General features: G+C 35.7%; 1 protein-coding gene across 2 annotated transcripts in view; it reads right to left on the reverse strand.

The window, feature by feature from the left end:
- The window catches only part of LOC149418427 (uncharacterized), a 42,137-nt gene continuing 22,208 nt past the window's right edge, over window positions 1–19,929 (reverse strand). For both annotated transcript variants that reach the window (XM_089638485.1, XM_089638484.1), the window contains exons 6-10: window positions 14,420–14,660; window positions 11,958–12,192; window positions 10,976–11,127; window positions 10,189–10,401; window positions 1–1,554 (exon numbers count right to left, since the gene is read on the reverse strand). In XM_089638485.1, coding sequence (XP_089494611.1) covers window positions 728–1,554; window positions 10,189–10,401; window positions 10,976–11,127; window positions 11,958–12,192; window positions 14,420–14,660 — 1,668 coding nt within the window. In that variant the 3' untranslated portion in view covers window positions 1–727. The remainder of the gene's footprint in view (window positions 1,555–10,188; window positions 10,402–10,975; window positions 11,128–11,957; window positions 12,193–14,419; window positions 14,661–19,929) is intronic.

The following is a 19,929-nucleotide window of genomic DNA, read 5'->3' on the forward strand; positions in this document are numbered from 1 at the left end:
GAACCCCTGATTCAAAAGAATTGTTAAAATATTATAGTTTCATTGTAATAAAATGCATTTCTTCATTATTTTCATCTCAAAAATATTTTTCTGATTTATTTTTTAAAATTTTCTACATAGATCTACTTAGCTTAAAATCTATGAAATGTTGAACTTTCTATTTTTGCAAAATTTGTTCAAAATTGTCACACAGAAAGATTACAAAAAATGACTCATAAGAAAATAATAACATTTAATAAATAAACTTACCTCTATGATTTACAGATAAAATAATGATACAAATTATGTTACATTACATTAAAAATATGTTGCCCTCCAGAATCTCAAGCATAAAATGATTTAAATTAAATGAAAGCAACTTACTGGAATATTGTCTTCAATTTAAGAGACAAATAATATAAAATAACCTGGTGTTACGCATTCACTAAATTTATTATCTATCACTCGCAAAATAACAACCACTTATAAATAAAAGTCACGGTAATATCTACTCAAATATTTCTAATAAAGATGTAGATTTTATTATATTTACAATTTATTATGTTATAAAACAAAAAAACATTTATTTCACTTACATTCACAAAACATGGATAAAAGTCTACCTTAGGTGCATTGAATTAAAATAACACGCATGTATAAAGCCTCCAGAACATACATACACGCTACTGTTCGCAATACTAGACCTGTTTAATCTTGGACCACTTTGAGGCATTATTGGAAAGGTGATTCAATTGTCAGGTGAAAGGTCGGCCGAGTCGTACTGGGGCATTGGGTCCGGGTGGTACGGTGCCACGATGGCTTGAGGAATGCTCCTCGACTCGGCAGGAATGTTGACTTCAATGGCTGCTTCTTCCCTCAAAGGGTCACTGGACGAAGCGCTCGTCTCCTGAGTGTCGAGTTCGTCAACTTTCTCCAGATTAGTATCGACGCTATCTTTGAGGAAGTCCATTGAGTCTTCATTATCGTCAAATGCTTCGGAAGAAGATATCTCTCCCGTGACATTGCTCAAGGGTTCCTCGATCTCCAACGGATCCGGCATTTGCATCTCTGAGGAAGCGGTGTTTTCAATGTCAATGGGGTTCTCAGAGGCTTCCATTTGTGGTAAGCACTGGGCTGGCTCTACACCCTCTGTAGGCCCTTCATTAAGTGGCGTCTCCTCAGTGTCTGCCGGGGGTTCAGGGCTCTTTATTTCCGCTACCTCCTCATCTTTGTGTTCCTCCTTAGTTTCGCTTGTCCCTGCGAACTCTGTTGAGAACTCTATAGGAGCGTGTATTTCAAAGGAGGACTCGGGTGTACGCGGCATTGGAGGAATCTCTATTTCTATGGTGTGGTCAGCGGCACTGATTTGCTTGAGGGCCTCGCTTGTCTCATCGGGATCATCTAAATCGAAGGTGGGGTCGAGGGCCTCTATCTCCATGGGGGGCTCGTTGGGATCCATTATGGGACTTGCGGGCATCATGAGAGGAGATGGGCTGTCCAGGGATATGATGGATGAAACGGCCAGATCAAGGCTCCGGTTCCTTTGTATATTGACGTAAGCTTCACTAATGCAATCTAAAAATTAAATAGAAACATTTTGTAAATATTAAAATAAAAAGTGATTCAGGATTTAAACCACCAGTCAAAATTCTCAATTCACATTCCTTAGTAGTTGATACCTGAGATAAAATAGTTTTATAGCCGTATAAATAGAGCCAGTTGTTTGATTACTTTATGCATTATGTTTCTATAGATTTTTCCTCACAGTGAAACTCCATCATAAGATTTTAAAGGTACCCAACACAAATTCTTGAATGGATTCCTAATAACCCATTTCTAAATTTCTCTTTTCAAGGGACTTAAATACAAAACTGCTTTTTTCTTAGTACATATATCCAAAAATCGCTAGAGACCATGTGTAAGTTTTATTGAATTTAGAAATCAAGTAAAATAAATCATAACTCATTATATTACTATGCCATTTCCAAAATTCCTTCTTTATCACATCCGATGATGTATGGTGTATTACAGGTCAATCGTATTAAAAATCACAAGTTCCGCAAAAACAACAGCCGCAGTTGTGCGCCAAAAAAGAAACTGATTAATGGAGCGCAATGAACTTCTTGGAAGGCAACTATGTTGAACCTTACACCACCAACTATTTTTCGAAACTAGGAATAAAATCCTTATATTATACTGAAAATAATAAGATATATTTATTTTTAAATTTTACGCAAGTACGTACTTACATCACAGCCAAAATTATATTGTTTAATAATTTTGGTTGTGATCAAGCGGTTGAAAATGGCAATGTTCAAAATTGGCCCATTATTGCTGTCATGAATTTGGGTGTGTTATCTATGGAATACGACTGTCATTTTAATTTGTTTGTTTACCGCCTAGATGCACTTTTCTCAAAAGTAAAATGAACAAGAATAAAAATAATACGGAACTGTCTGAAATAATTATTTCTGACAAACATTCTTTAAGACCCAACAAAATATTGAGAGATGCATCCCAATGAGAATTTTACTGTGCATTCTATGTAATTTTTCGGAAACACATTTTGGCCAGGTATCTTTTGCGCTGGCGCTACGCTGTCCTCGGGCGACAATTAAGGTCCCAAGTGAATTTCTTTGATTTGTTTTAAATCGCTATATCTTCGAAAATATTTTAATCAAAATTTCTACTTAGTAACTCAGCATACCCAAGCTATAAAAGTACTAAATGAAAATCGAATATTATTTGAAATGCAACTCGATTAACCTTGTAATATGTTTATTACGGTCCGCCTATCGGTATTTGCCCATACCTGCTTTCTTTAAATACCCCCGACATCTCTCGCTCGCTTGCACATAGGCGTTGAGTGGGGCAAAACAGAGATAGGGATTCGAATCGGGTTTCACGGTCATAAAAACCATCATTCCAGGAATTGAATTATTACAATAACAAATAATATACTATCCTTTTGTTGAAATACCAATATAAACGAAAGGCACGGAGATAAATATAAAAAGAAGACTTGCATTACGATTCGATAATTATGTACTTGTAGTAGGCACCTTTACAAAGAGATCGGTATATAATATTCATATAAAAACATTGATAATTCCGTCTTTTCTGCCATTGAAATGAGGCCGACGCAAAAGATAGAACTACCCTTCCCGCCGCTAAGCACCAATCGACCGAACGGGTAGAACTACCTTTCCCGGCAGAAGTGTGTTAAGATAAACTATACTATACTTAAATAGTATAATATTATATTTATTCTTTATATTGGGTATTCAATTATGAGAATTACAGACTACAAAGGATGAATGGTTACTGTTTCACTAACATTAATGTTCAAATTCAAAAAGGGAGTGAAAGAAAAAAATCACTAAAACGTTGTAAAACATATAGACACGTTGTAGATATCCGAATGTGGCAAACAAAAGATACGGTAATTGTTGTACTTTCGATTTAAAAGATTTAGTACCAAACTGTCACGCTTCGCGTAGGGTTTTGTGCTATCTCTAAACAAATACTTACATAAGCGCCAAAATGCCCTTGTGTTTGATGAGAAAATGTTTCCATTACATGACAAACACTGGTAAAATTCGTAGAATAACATTTCATTTGTAAACACATACAAATTACTTATTATTATAAATAATACAATTTTAAATGTTTCCATGAGATTTTCAGTGCCATTAGAAAAAGTGAGATAGCGAATGTAGCAACACATTAAGTATAAGAAGGACAACCTACTGGCAGTAGGTTGTCTCATACAGCATTCCATATTCGTCTTAGTGTAAGCGAATAAGCATATCTTATCATCTCGATCATACCTGTGATGTAGAATGTAGTATTTGCCGCAACTTTTGAGTAAGTAAACGCTGTCGGTCCTAAATCTATTTCGTTTGTACAAACATATTCTTTGAATATCTATCTTCGTCATACATGAATGAACGATTGAATTAAGAATTTACTGGAAACTAAGTGTGTTTATTACTTGCCACATTTTGCGTTAATTTTGTGATACAATAACGTGTCTATATGTTTGTAATGTCATTGCTAAGTCTTACTTTTATCAAACAGAGTTATATACGGCCCATTCTTCTTTTCACCTTGATTTGTTCCTATTTTATGCACAAAGATGAATTTTAAAAGGTCTACTCTTAAACAAAAAAAACCCTTGTTAGAAAAAAACATAATTTTATTGAGCACTAAAAAATTATAAATTATTGATAAAATGTAATAAATAAATCATTTCAAACAGGTCTTCACCATTCACTTTTTCTTCAAGGATTTAGGTTTTATTTAGCCAAGCATTTTTTATTGAATTTTTGACCTGAGAACAGAAATATCAATAAGTTGATAGAAAGAAGAAACATATTTTCTACAGTAATAATCATGGGTCTGGAATTTATCTGATAACAGATATACATATGTACTAATATTGAAAATGTGAAATCTTTGGTAAACTGTTTAATTAGGGTTGAATTTCCAAAAATAAGTGTAATATGTACATTGTACACAATTAAAATTTTCGGGATAAAGCAATAGTAATTTCAACACATAATCACATAAAAAATTAGGCATATTAAATAGCACCACAATGTATTACATAACACACTTTATGCAGGCGAAAACAAAGATCCTATTAGAGAAAATGGATTTTGTTTTAAACAGCTAAATCTTTGAAAATAACGGTGACCAGATAACTCATCAAAATGACAATTCAACAGACCTATAAAAAGTGCTATAAAGTTATGAAAAGTGATGAAACAAAAACTAGATTAAATAGGTGACATATGTAACTATTTAACCCAATTTTTATTTCATCACTTTTCATAACTTTATAGCACTTTTTATATGTGTGTTGAATTGTCATTTTGATGAGATATCATGAAACCGAAAATAACACATATTTGATGATTTTTTTTACGTAGTTCTCACCACACCCCAACAATAAAATTATTGTCTGAAATTAACGCCTACTCTTGTAATACGACTCCATAAACTGGAGTTAAATTCAGTGTTTCGCCATTTAGTGAAGTTTTATATGTAAAAAAAATGTAAGCATTTTAAGGATTATAAAAAAAAACAAAAACTTTCGCATCTCTGGTGCGATGAGTATAAGATAAAATCCTTTGATAAAACATTTCAATAAAAAATTCTTCCACATAAAAGACAAAATGTTGAAGATGTTGACTTGGTTCACATTTTTTAAATACATTTACATATAGCTGGAACCCTTACAAAGAGATTGATATAAAATATTTATATGAAATTATCAGAGAGCAGTGCCTTTACAGCCATTCAAGTAGGACCGGCGTAAAAGGTAGAACTACCCGCCCCACTGGAAGTGTGTTAAGACGATGCACTGCAAACTAATGCAAAATGCGTGTTTTGGTTTGAAAATTTGATTGCTTAAAAATACTATAGATGCTTTAATAAAATACTGTGAGAAGAACACATCTTGGCATTTGCAATAAACAATTATTAGTTTTTTTATAAGCCTAGAAAAAATGCTTTGGAGTGCAAAATCTCCTACTTACGAACATCTTTTTGGGTACGGTTTTACAATATGGCAAATGAAGTTCTTCATATTATTATGATTGGAAAACATTTTAATATTCGTGCCTGAACTTCGCAAAACTAAAATAAAACATGTATTTTGGCAAGGTTTTTTTTAAGTAAATAACTATGGACGGCTGGTGTTAAGTGGGAATTTCAACCTTATCACCATCTGGAGTGCGTGATTTCGCTCGATTCTTAATGTTACACGCTGACGTGCTTCCCTTATTGCCTCAATATAATTTCGGACGAGATGCGAGTATGCAACATTAAAAAATACATAATTCTTATATGTATTCAGTACATAATATAATTAATTTATGCTGCCGCTCTTACATTATTTGGTGCTATAATGGTCAGCACAGCTACCTTCCAAGCAGTTGAACGGGGTTCAATTCTCGGCCACGGCAATTTTATTGTAATTTAAAATTTTTTCGTAAAATTTCACTTTTATTAATTTTTTGTTTAAATTATAATTTGCATCACTTCCGTAATTTTAGTGTTGTTTAATAATACATAACATTATATAGTATGTACATAAATACTTTTAAGATTGTTTGACTGTAATTCCCCGTAAGAGCATGTCCCCCACAGGCAAAATTATGTAAAGCCCCATGAAAATAATTTATTAATTATTTACAAATTAAGATAAGCTGAAACTAACAACAAGCTTATGTTATTTATACTTTTAAATTTAGAAACCACGTCATCTATATTCCCTTAAAAATTCATAATCTGCTCTTTCATACATACGGCCAATTTAATTATTTTATGAAAAAACAATTTTTCCAAGTTTCTTTCAATAAAGGCAAACAAATACAATATTGCATTAAATAACAGATGCAAGATTGTATTTGAATGCCTTTCTTGAAATTGAATTGAGTTTGTATACGGACTAAACTATTTATTCATATTGCGTATGTACAGGCACAAACAAATAGTTGATCTCAATAATTTAACCCTTGGGACCTTCTAAGACCCAAACAGTGCCAAATGCCGTGCGCGCATTATACTCTCCTAAGACCATATTTGTCCCAGAACGACCGCACATTATTAAAATGCATACATATATCTCTCTTCCTCTCATTTAAAAATTAATTATTTCTTTTATGTCAGAAAGAGAACGAAATAGTGCTTGTTATTGTCTTTGAAAAAATGGAAGCTTGTAGAAGGTTCGATCCGTGCAAATCAACAACGTCTCAAGGGTTAAAGCATTCCTTGCAAAAGTGTTTTTTCCTAAAATAATTAAATTAGCGCCATCTGTGAAAGACCAGATTATGAATTATTTTAAGTAAACCCTTAAAAAGTTTATATTATTAAAACAAATTAATGATAAAAAATCAAATACACTAGCAATGATTTAATAATTCATCTTACATTAAATTTTAAAAAAACTTTGTAATACAACACTTTTATTTTAAAAAAAAATAATAAAAAAATTGGTGTATTACAAAGTGTGTTTTTTCATTTGATATAAATGTCACAACTCAAAGTATATGCTTTCTTTGAAAAAAAAAAACTCATCATTCAATTTTTTTTAAACGTTACCAGACACCAGATTATATGCATATTTGGGCCTGTTTTAGCCATCAATGCATATTTTTATTTTACCCCACTTATAACGCACATAGAAGTTTTCATTCTTAAGAAGTTTTGTTTTATATGTCCCTTGAAGAGTGAAATACAAAAACGGCCAAAATAAATGATCCCACAAATTGTAAGGATTTTCCCAAGTAAGAAGTTGTTTATTTCGGTCCCTTGGAAAACCTTAATATATTATATTACGAGGGTTTCACTGATTTGGATTTCCGATCACCAATGCAGTGGTCGCATAGTGTAACAGAAACTAAAGTAGAAGATAACATTGTCACCGCGTCACAACCAAGTTCCAGTTTCACAAAAACCTAAAGCACTATACAAGCTAACTAATTATTATTTTACACATTTTGCATATAATCTGATGTCCGACTATCACAGCCCTAATGATAATAGGTATAAAAAGGTTCCATTACAGAATCGAACATGATAAAATGATATAGTGAGGAGCACTAAGAAATACAATTTGTAACACACTGATATGTTGCTTCCGTCACAGAGGTACCTACCAAGAATGGGACTGTGCGAGAATTCTAGCCACGCGTTACTTTACAGAGAGGAGATGTGCAAAGACAAACCCGGGCTTCAGTCTTCAAACAAGTGCCGTCGGGTGGTTGTGTCTGTGGAAGGAGATCCTCGTCTCCGAGGTGGGGTTTGACAGCGGAAAGCGTGAGACGTACATATTTCATATTTAATTTCATGACTTGGTTGTAGTCACTTAATAATGTTATTATAAATGATTAGAGGAAGACTGGCGCCCTTAGATTAAAATTATGACATTGATTTGAGTTCTTGATCGGATTTTCGTCTTTTCACTTCGTGGGTAGATAGGTAATTTTTGTATGGTAGAATATTAATTTAACAACCTTTCGAGTCTCTTCGAGACAAAAACCACGACTGAGAATAGGAATTATAATTAAGATGTTGCCAATATGTTTCCCGAGAGTCTCATGTAACCATCCTGATTTTTCAATAAATTTTATATTCTTTTACTTTTGATAAAAAGTCTGGGTTTTTCATTCTTAACCTTATTTAATATTTCTCAAAATAATGAAATAATGTTACAAATTTACTATACATATATTTAATATCATATTTTGAAGATCATTGACAATGTTTAAATAGTCGCTATAATAAAAAAATAAAATACGTAAGTTGATAACCCCTCAGGTCTACAGCATATTCTGTCAGAATTATTCAACCTTTCAGTACTTTCATCACATTTGTACAGTTTGCAATGTTTTTTGTGTATTTCAAATGCGCTATATACATCTTATTTTTTAATAATACGTAAAAACAAAAACTGTTTTAGAAACTAGATAAAATTATCTTTCCGGTGTATGCATTTAAAATAAACATTAATATTTCTAAATAATAAAATTTTAATATCAAACGTGAAAAATGTTGTCAAAAACGCTAACCACATTTTTACTCCAATCATAGAAAAATTGAGAAAACTCGCTATTTCGAAAACACGATAGTTTTGTTTGGGGATTTTGTAAGAAAACTGTACCTTCACTTTTATCTCCTTCATATAATAAAAAATAATTTTTAAGGTTAAACTGTTACGATTGTTACGATAGCGGCGCTAAATATGAATTCCTCATTTTGGCTATTTTTAGGATTTTAATATTGGATTCCAGTGAGGCAAACTGGAAAGAATTATTATTTCTCTTTCTAACGTCAAAAAATTAAGTGTTTCTGCGTGAGAGAAAAAAGATAAAAATATTTTCATAAAATATGGATGCCCGGTCATATATGACCCCCAAACACTGGAGGTATTTCTGCTTTGCAATAAAATCCAAAAAATTGAATATTTTTAAACGTATCTGAAAACTAACAACTGTTTTAGAAAGATGAAATACGCTTTCAAATATTATTATTATAAGTAAACATATAAGTTTTAAAATATTAAAATTTTGAAAGAATACCATTTTTTTTTTAAATGGCTCACAGTACGTTTTTGTAACCAAAAACTAATTCATTAATTAATTACAAACGTTATTATCTCATCATATTTCTCACCACGACAGTGAGATACAACAATTTCTATGAGATCTATACGAGCTGTTCCCAAATGCGATCAAATTAGCCGGAAGGGTTAGATGAGATAATTTATTTTTTCGTCAGTGTTCTGTTTTGTAACGGAACCCCCGACTGATATGACCGTATCTGGTCTAGAGTATCATTCATCGCATAACACGCATATTTTGCATGTAATCCGATATCAAACTATCACAGACCTTGGTATGTACAAAAAGTTTTTATGAAAATAGAACATTGGAGTGAATTAAAGAAAAAAAGAAAAGAAAAACTAAAGGAGAAAGAAAAAAAGAAGAAAAAAAAAAAGAAAGAAAAACAAACACACTAATGGAAATGTCCGAATATATTATAATAGTCACAAATGATTTCATTCACTTTATTTTGTCCTTTTGATGGCTTAATTATTTATTTGCAAGTTGAGAATGTGTGGACTGTCTCAAACATTGAATAAATAAAAACACAAGAAATTCATATGGGCGTGTTTAGTGATCCAAATATTTGCCTAATCGAGGTTTAATTTGTATTTACAAAATTCAAATGGGGTGGAGGGTAACCGGATAAATCATCACAATGATAATTCATCACATCTTTAAAAAGTTATATAAAGTCATGGAAAGTGATGAAACAAAAACTTTATAAACTGGGTTATGTAGGTTAGGTTATATTGATTATAATGACTTTATATCCCTATTTGAAAGTGTGTTGAATTGTCACTGTGCTGAGTTATCATGGAACCGGGATGGAGACCTACGATGTCAGGCGAGTGAAAGTGAGATGGAGAGCTGGACTATTCCGCTAATTGGAACATTTTTTCCATTGAAATTTGTTTGGAAAGCACTTCTAGTTTACTTCTTTATTGTATGGTACTTCTTTACTGGACGAAGATATTGACAATTAACCTAATCTTTTATCATGTTCTGTTTTGTCACCGTTGATTTAGTTTTGTATTTCTCAGTCTTGTTAACTAACATGTGAATGTTCACATGAGGCCGCACCGCCACGACGTACCTGGCGATCCGTCGGACTTCTCGGGCGGGCGCGGCGTCTTGCGGCGCAGTGGCAGGTCGTCCTCGCTGTCGCTGGTCAGGTCCACGGTGGTTGTGGCGGCGGGGGCGGGCCGCGGCGACGGCTGGTCGGGGAAGCCATCGCGGCCACCCGCCACACGCTTCAGCGAGGGGAGACCCGTGCTAGAGTCGGAGCCGTCGCTGAGGGGTATCACATCTGAACAAATGCATATTCATCATTAGCTTAATCCAGACTCCGAGAGGCATCAGCTGAACAAGTGCAAATGGGTATTAAACAATAGTCGAATATTAGTGGAAATGTCCAAATATATTATTATAGTCACAAATGATTTCATACACTTGATTTTGCTGTTATGCTTTACGGCGGATCAAATCGGTTTGTTCAAATGCTGAAACTGACCTAGCATCGGCGGTTAACTTGTTTAGTGCCGATCGCTCCTACGAGCGGACCAAGCTAAATTACTTTTTTCACATATGAAAAAATGTGGCATATGTCAATCTTAAACAATACAAAACATGTAGCGAATGTATACGTTATCCAATTGATAGTAAGTGAAAAAAAAAACAAACAAGTGGTAGCAATTGAGTTAACAGGGACGTGCAAATGTCAAAAAAACAAAAAGGTGCTAACGGCAATCAGATGTGACGAGCTTTTAACACCCCAACCTTGGTAGTTGAATGGTCAAACATTTTAAATAACTTTTTGGTAAACTTACCGATATCATCTTGTATGACTTCAATGTCATTGAATATCTTTTTGGTAAACTTACCCATATCATCTTGTATGACTTCAATGTCATTGAATATCTTTTCGGGAATGATTTCTGTTTTGGTGTGGGCGCTCCAGGAGCCATCCTTGTGCAGCTGAATCTCCGTGCAGTCCTTGATGAGGCGGGGGGAGTTCAACACCTCTTGGAAATACCTGAACCACCATATTATGTACAAATTAGTAAACACGGGGGTAACAATATCAGTTTATTAATTATCAAAAACAATAATAATAATTGAGATATATTATTGTGTGTATAAACAGGACCAAATTTCCGAAAGACGCGAATTATCAGAAAGGAACGAAGCAACCGCAAACGTAATTCGTGGCTCGGTTTGTAGAAATTTTGTCCTGTTTATACGCACCCTTAGATACATAAGAATAAATACTGAGATATGGTTAAAAAGCCAGAGTGGAAGATAATCTCAATATTGCTCTGGTGAAAGACCAAGATTTAGAATCGAAACATTGGTTGAAATGAAATGACTTAAGCCATGTTTGGGCTACTGGGCCACTGGCCAACGGCTCCAGATGGTTGGGAGCAGTTGGGACTCTTGTACGGTATTCACATAATAAGCCGTAAATGTGTTATATTTTTTTTAATCTGTAGAAAAAATTACAAAAATTTACCCTGTGATTTTCTAACATAAAACCGCGCTATATAAATTAGGCAAATATGATTATTAAATATTCTTTAATTTATTCACTGTAATAAAATAGTTTTTTGTAAAAGACATTTATATAAATGAAATAATAAGCTTGAAGAACTAAAAAATGCGCTTGGCTCTTAGTGTGCTGCGCAGAATTGCAGAAAGCTTTGGGAATCCAGAATGGTGATTTTTCTGGTTGACCCTGCAACCTACCAAAATGTGTTTCTGCTCATCAGCCACCAAGCGCATCTTCCTGTTAGAGTCTGACACACTACACGACAAGCAAAACTGCCTAAACATGAAACGATTCAAGGACTAAAGAAGAATAATTACCCGTCAACCACGAGACTGTCGTACAGCGCTGGCTTATCACACACGGGGCAGATCCAGGTGGGCTTCCTCTCGTTCATTTGCAGGAAGAGGGAGGCATCAAAACACTGCAAATGGAGGCAGGTCACTGGGCGACACGGGCACACCATCCGCATCTTGCCCAGCGGACAAACCAGGGACACTCGAAGAGATGTGGTGGCTATCTCGCAGTCCAGGTCTTCGCGGAGCTTCTCCTTTACTGTAATGGGAGGTTGCAAATGTTGCAAATGCTGTAAATCAATCAGTGAGCCCTACTGTTGACTTTGGTAATCTTGAAAGGTCTGGAGACACTAGATATATAATGAGATGTAAAACAATATTTAACCAACACTCACACACATTCCCCTGTCACTGTCTACTTGACACTGACTTGAATAATCCTGTTGAGGGCCCGTTCCCACTTCCGTTTTCAAATCGGAGGCGGGTCCCGTTTTAAAAACGGACGGCCAATGGCCCTGTTCACACTACCGTTTTAAAAACGGATCCGTTTTAAAAACGGACCATACTCTACGAAAAAAAATAATTGTCGATTCAACAAAAACATGTTATTTGCTCATTATTCAGTAATGGTGCGCAATGGACGACGATGAAGCTCTTGTTGTCATGTGGTACTTATTAAATAGAAGGAAAAAAGTGAAAAGAAAATTTTGGGTACACCCAATCATAGCCGAATGATTTTCTGTAGGAATTTTCCAAGTGTTAATTGGTGAGTTAAGAAGTGATGAACTAAAGTTCTTTAATTATTTTAGAATAATAATGAATGGATTATTTATATAGCGCCGTTTTCACCATGAAAAATCACCTCAAGGGCGCTTAATGGCTTAAGAGAATGTCTATCACTTCCTTTAACCATCTACTGGAATGAGTTTCAGAGAGCTTAACATATCAAAATACAAAATTGAGAAAGTGCATTTGTCCTGAAGAAAGGCTATCGATATTTTAAAGTAAGAAAACAATAAACACTCAAATATTTTTTATTATGTGTATATTTAACTAATACGCTCTTCCGTGCATCTCATTAAAGCTTTAAAATTTAAAAAAAAGTAAACTTAAATAAAATAAAATAAAAATTTTGATGTACAAAAGTTGTGTACACCAAGTGTTTTGTTTTTATTTAGTTAAAGATAAAATATTACCATACTCTTTCTTCGACCAGTGGTATTAAATTTTCGGGATTTATTTCCTTATCCATTATTGTAGTTTTGATTTATTTACAAAATAACCAAATACAAGCACGCAGCGTGCCTGCTTCCTTGCGACAGGGAGCGGGCGGGGAGGGGTCGGGGTTTGGCGGGGACTCTGCCGGAACGACTGGACGACAAGTGTGAACAGCTCCATACAACACTATGAGCGAGCGTGTGCCGACACGATTTGAAAACGGACGCGCTGCGTAGGCGAGCCATCCGACAAAAAATGTCGGATCCGTTTTCAAATCGTGTCGGACAAGTGTGAACAGCTCCATACATCCACTACAGCCACTAGGGCATCCGATTTTAAAACGGGACCCGCCCCCGATTTGAAAACGGAAGTGGGAACGGGCCCTGAGTGTGAAAAGCCATTTAAAAAAACAATAACACTTAAATTGTCGAATAACTTTTGGGTTTAAGCTTTTGGAATAACGTTTGGGTCAGCTTTTAGTTATCCTCTTTTTGACATTTTTTCCCTAAAAATACCCCAAAGCAGCATCCCCGAAGTAATCCATATTATTTAATTATTGAAACAATATTAATGGACCGCTTAGTGGTTGAGTTGACCAATGTGTTGAGTTCCCACCCTGGCATCGTGGGTTCAATTCCTCAGCTAGCTCCACCATCACTGCACAAGCAACATTTTTGGCTTATAATGATAGTAGTAGAAGTTTCTAAAATATTGTCAGGTTATTTGTAAACCGAGAATATTTATCTTAATCTAACCCTTAAATGATACGGTAAAAAAAACTATTTATTTACTAAACCAGAGACGGTATACGGATAGTTCCCATGAGCACTCAGGCCATTGACCCATTGTTCTACCTCCCATTTCACTTCATCTCTTTAAGTTTGTTTACAGGTCCCGTGAGGATCCTAGTTTTCCTGCGTATGGATCCCTTGAAGAATCCTGTAGCGGTAAGGGTTTTCCATAGGAAGTCTCTTTTTGTTTGGATTCCCTAAAGGTCCCACGAGGGAAGAGTCCACGGAAACAGCCTCTCCACTCCCCCTGGGTTCCCCAAAGGCCCCTAGTTCTAAAAAAATTAGATCTCAAATGACCCTCGAAAATATACTTTGTAATTATGTGAGCAAGAGGTCTATCGTCCCGCGCGATTTCAGTCAGAATGTAGTAAGGAAGTGAGACGCAAGGGATGAATAGAATGAGAGAAAGAGAGAGTGGGGAGGTTTTGATGTAGGTCACAATGCCCAGTAAGGGTAAAATAATGAGTAGGTGCTTACTGAGCGAGCGCGTAAAGTCGGGGTTCTTGGTGCCCTTGTTCTTGAGGCGTGAGAGCAGCAGCGCAGGGCTGAGTCGGCGCACCAGCGACACGCACACGGCGTACCGGCACATGAAGTCCGTGCCCCATGACACGGCTATCGTGTTGGCCACCGTGGGGCTCAGCTTCAGCAGAGCTGTGATGTTCACGGGGCCCGGGGGCCGCTTCGGCTCCACGCCGCACTTGTTGGTGGGGATCGGCATCTGAAAAGGAATATCGTAAGATTACCTTGATTTTGTCATTTGAAAAAAAAATTATGTGAACACTGCACAAGAGCCCCAACTGCTCAGAGCCAGTGGGACTATAGTATCCCCAATTTGTATGTGTCATGGGGCTGATAGTAGTGGGGAAAGGATGGTAGATGGGTAGTCATTATTTAAAATTACACATAGGCGGACCGAAATATTGTTAAAAATTTGTATGGCATATCGTATCTAGTATGACAGTGTTCCGCAAACTTTTTGGGTTCAAGGTACACCTATCACATCAAGAAATTTTAGAGGTACACCAAAGAAAAAAGCAATGTTTATTAAGTATTTATTTATTACTAAAATCAATATACCTATTATGAAAAGATGTTTAGTGAGAAATGTGAGCCTGTTTAACTGAGCGCAGGCGATCGACATTTGGAGCAATCGTTGATAAGACTGTTCTCATCTCTTCATTGATCGTCCTCAGACATTCTCTTTTTTCGATTTAATAGTAGTGAGAGTTGAAAATCCCAATTCGCATAAGTAGGCAGAGGCGGTTCCTTGGTACGTGCATTTGTGCATTGCACTGCTTGTCTTCAATATCTCCACATAACAAATTACAACGACATCTGTGCCCCAGTGATCGATGTAAGAAATTCGTAATTCCTGTCAGGTCATTATTTGAGCTAGTAAAAAAATCTTCTAGTAAAAAAAATCCTGCGCTAGAGCAAGCGGTCGTGCATACCCAGATATGCACAAAACCAACTTTTACCATACTACTAAAACAGCGTCGGGCAGTATCGAAACAGCCCAAAGTAGCCGAAACGGTGACATGAGCGAGACAGATTACACTCTTAACGTCAAATTACGTGTTAGAGCAGTGCAGATACATAACCCAACCGTGCATTATCGAAGTGCTTTGACGGCGAGTGAATTTTGCATCACTTTGATAATGCGTAATCCAATGCCTTTGGAATGGATTCGCTTAGAAATACTAATGTTCAATGTTAACGCAACAACATTAACACATTGGAACTCGTTCGCGGTGAAATCAAACGGTTTCGCTATATTTTCAACGATGAATTGAGTGTCCTTTATTTTCAAGATAATTTTGTATTATTTAATCAGTTATTTTACAAATATAACTTAGAAGATAGAATGAATTGCAGTAGGTGTTCCCATTCTTAATTTGCTCCACCTAAATTACAGACTAGGTATATTTTAAAAGTGAAATGCACTGCTGGTAATTACAAATAAAGTCACGGGCCGCGTCTGTAAGTAGGTTGTGGCAAATGGTAATATACTTTTAACAGCACGCTTTGAAAGCAGTGGATACTCATTTTTTATATGTAGCCAAAAATGTGCCAGCTCTACTTTGGAAAATTTTAGTTTTAATGTCCGATCAGTTTTTAACTCTATGAATTCTTCCTGCTCGTTTATCGGTAAGTGTCCGAGGGAAATATTATCCGAGAGTGCATTTCGTACCCAGTCCATAGTGTCACGTCTGATGAGCATGTCTGATGAGCATGGCTGATGAGCATGGACCCTTGTCAATCACCAGGGCTATGATGGGGCTGGCAAGGAGGCATAATGTGTAAAAGCATTGAAGAACCTTGATCATGTTGTCACGTCTGAAGGTGTTTTGAGAGTCCGCCAGCGGTGAGCAGGACGACAGGCCCCCGCGAAATCCGTATCAGTTTGCACCGGGTAGAGATTCGTGGGAAGGAGTGCGCGAGGCCATCCTCAATTAATCAGCATCCATTGAACGTTTAGCGGAACAATGATAATTCATCTTTGTGTCACCTCGACAACATGCTTGGTAATCCAGTGTAGTCTCCCAGGAATAACACTTCAAAAACACTCACAAATAAAACCATTTTTTAATCCAAATAACTGATTGTATATTTTAATCTCTTCGAACAATACCACTCGAACAAAGAACCGGCTGATCTCGCGCAGGAGTCAAAATGTCTGTTTTATGTTTGGTTAATTTACACGGAAAGTCTCCGAAGGATCGGTTCATGGTATCCGCGTGATTTTTTCCATTTTTTTTACAATATTAATTTGTCCCACAAAACACAACGCACACCGCGGCTCGTCCTCTCCCGTATTGTTCCCGATCTTCCTACCCGCGTTATTTAGCCCGCCCGTCCAACCGATCGCAGGGCAGCCACCCGAAAAAACTCTCAACAAAACAATAATCGGGCACTACCCTGGAAATCCAAACTTGCACAATTCTTTAACGTTACAATAGGTTGTAGGTCACACTCAGGAAAATAACAGTTCATTTTTTCTGCTAATAGCTCCAAGTATTTCACTATCAAAGCCTGCACTTTGTTTCTGAATCGGCAGCCATGACATTTGGAAACAATTCATTACTATCATTGACAGTGTGGCTGATCCATAATACCAACTTAGCGCGAAAGCTTTCAATTTTGTTCGAAGACCTTGAAATATAAGAATTCCTGCCTTGCATTGTTCTGTTGACTTTAAATGAGAGAATACGTCCGCTATATATGCAAGTTTTACTACCCATTCTTCTTGTTTAAACACAGAAGCAAAATCTGACCCTGGGCCTCTAAAAACGTCTGGGACTCATTTTTTAGCTCGTAAATCTGAAATAGCACTTTTCCACGAGAAAGCCATCGTTTTTCTGTATGAAACAGAAGTGACTGATATTATCTCTCATCTGCTCCCATTTGCTTTCTTATTATCTTCACAATACCTTGATTTTTTTCCGCGGCACACCAACTTATGACCACGGTACACCAGTGTGCCGCGGCTCACGCTTTGCGGAACACTGTAGTATGATATACTGAGGGCTTAAAACTCAAACAACATTACCTACAGCAAGACATATATGTACCAATAATTGGTAACATTTTTTGACTTTAAGCCCTCGAATTATTGGTATGTGATTTTTGTAGATAACATTGTTTGACTCGTCGATTTGACGATTATGTAAATTGGCGATATCAGTTTGCTTCCATATCAGTAGTATATATGTCGATCACACTTTTATTCATAAAAGAAGATAAATCAAAAGTTATTGCAAATGTTAAAAAAATATTAAACTTAATTTTTATTACATCGTAAAAAATACTATAATAGGCAACTGTAAATAGAATTAACAAAGATTGTAAATACACAATATTTTGAAATTATGTACATATTTGAGCACATTGCAAGGAAAGAAAGGTCGATTTAGAACGACTTTTTATAATATATTTACTGTCAAAGGTTTTGCTACATGTGTAGGTACTAAAAAAAACTTAAAAAAATGAATTTCTCTATTATTTTATAGTTAACCATTTAGGACAGGTTGTTTCATAAAATTTGAACAATTCATTGAATTTAAACGTTAATTTTCGAGTACTGTTAAAGTCCTAATTAAATACTGTTATTAAATTATTAAGGGCCAGTAACTTCACAGAACTGAAATAATAACTTGAGGTGTTTTTGCACAAAAACGGCGCTATACAAGTCATCCAAGTATTATTATTATTATTATTAACGGAATTTGAATAGAATTTTCACAAAACTTGAAAATTAACATTGAAATTTGAAGAATTGTTCAAATTCTGTGAAACAACCGTCCTGAGAAAATTTTTATCATCACCATAGTCATCCAAATCAATAGACGAGCCAATCAGGGAAAGGGGAACAAAACAGGTTGCGCGGAGCACGGGAGGCAGCATGACCCTTTCTGTGATTTGTCAATAAATGAATCTGACAGTAAAAGGGCAACTCGCAGTGTTATACAGTAGAACCTCGTTAATTCGAAATCCAGCGGACATCAAAAATCAAATTTCGAATTAACGAATTCCCACGTAATTCGAAATTTTATGAAAAAAAAAAAAATAAAAAAAACGCCGAAAATCGATTTTCTCGGCCGCCTCTTCAAATCCGGGTGGTATTTTAGTTGTAAATTCGTAATAATACCAATTATTTCTTTATTTTCGCGGTCGATTACCGTAGCGGTCGGCCCTGTAAATTCAGATATTCGCAATAAATTCGTAAAAATGCTATATATTTACGCGTAAATCGAGATTTTGCTGCCGATTTCGGTCGCGGCCTACCCTTTAAATTGAGATAAACGTAAAAATACGATATATTTCCGCGTAAATCGAGATTTCGCGGTAATTTTCTGTCGCGGCCGGCCATATATTTCAAATATCTGAATTTGAATTCGTAAAAATACGATATATTCCGCGTAAAACGAGGATTCGCGGCCGTATTCCGTCACGGCCGGCTCTTCAAATTCAGATATTCGAAATAAATTCACAAAAATGCTATATATTTACGCGTAAATCGAGATTTCGCTGCCGATTTCGGTCGCGGCCTACCCTTTAAATTGAGATATTCGTAAAAATACGATATATTTCCGGGTAAATCGAGATTTCGAGTTAATTTTCTGTCGCGGCCGGCCCTTTATTTCAAATATTTGAATTTGAATTCGTAAAAATACGATATATTTCCGCGTAAAACGAGAATTCGCAGCCGTATTCCGTCACGGCCGACCCTTCAAATTCAGATATTCGAAATAAATTCGTAAAAAATATGATATATTTCCGCGTAAATCGAATTTTGTCGGCAGTTTTTCGTCGCGGCCGGCCTTGTAAGTTCAGATATTTGAAGTAAATTCGTAAAAATATGTCATATTTCGGCATGGATCGAAATTTTTCGGCCGATTTCCGTCGCGCAGTATTTTTTCAACGTGATATTCGAAGTAAAGTTAATAAAAATACGATATATTTACGCGTAAATCGAAATTACGGCCGAGTTTCGTCGCGGCCGACCCTTTAAATGCAGATATTTGGCGTAAACTCGTAAAACTACGACATATATCCGCGTAAAATGTATTTTCTCGGCCCTTTAACCTCGGATATTCGAAATAAATTTGAAAAAATACGACATTTCAGTGTAAATCGATTCAGATTTACAAAATAATAATACTAATTACGACGATGTATAACCACGTAAAAATACAATTTTCGGCGTTTTACCGCCACGGCTGACTTTTAGATTCAGATTTACGAAATATTATGATTTATTTTCGCAAAAATCAAATTTTTTCGAATTACACGAACAAATTTTCGTGCGCGGACAAAAATAAATTTCGAATTACGAATTAACGAATTTCGAATTAAAAAAAATTTTGTATGAAAAAATTTTTCAGCGGAAATTTTTTTTGCGAAAATTTCGAATTACGCGTTTTTTCGAATTATCGGGGTTCGAATTAACGGGGTTCTACTGTATCACTATTCGGTCCTCGAAAATG

Source organism: Hesperophylax consimilis, chromosome 13 (genome assembly GCF_061612785.1).
Source record: "Hesperophylax consimilis isolate HC1 chromosome 13, BYU_Hcon_1.0, whole genome shotgun sequence".
NCBI lineage: Eukaryota > Metazoa > Arthropoda > Insecta > Trichoptera > Limnephilidae > Hesperophylax > Hesperophylax consimilis.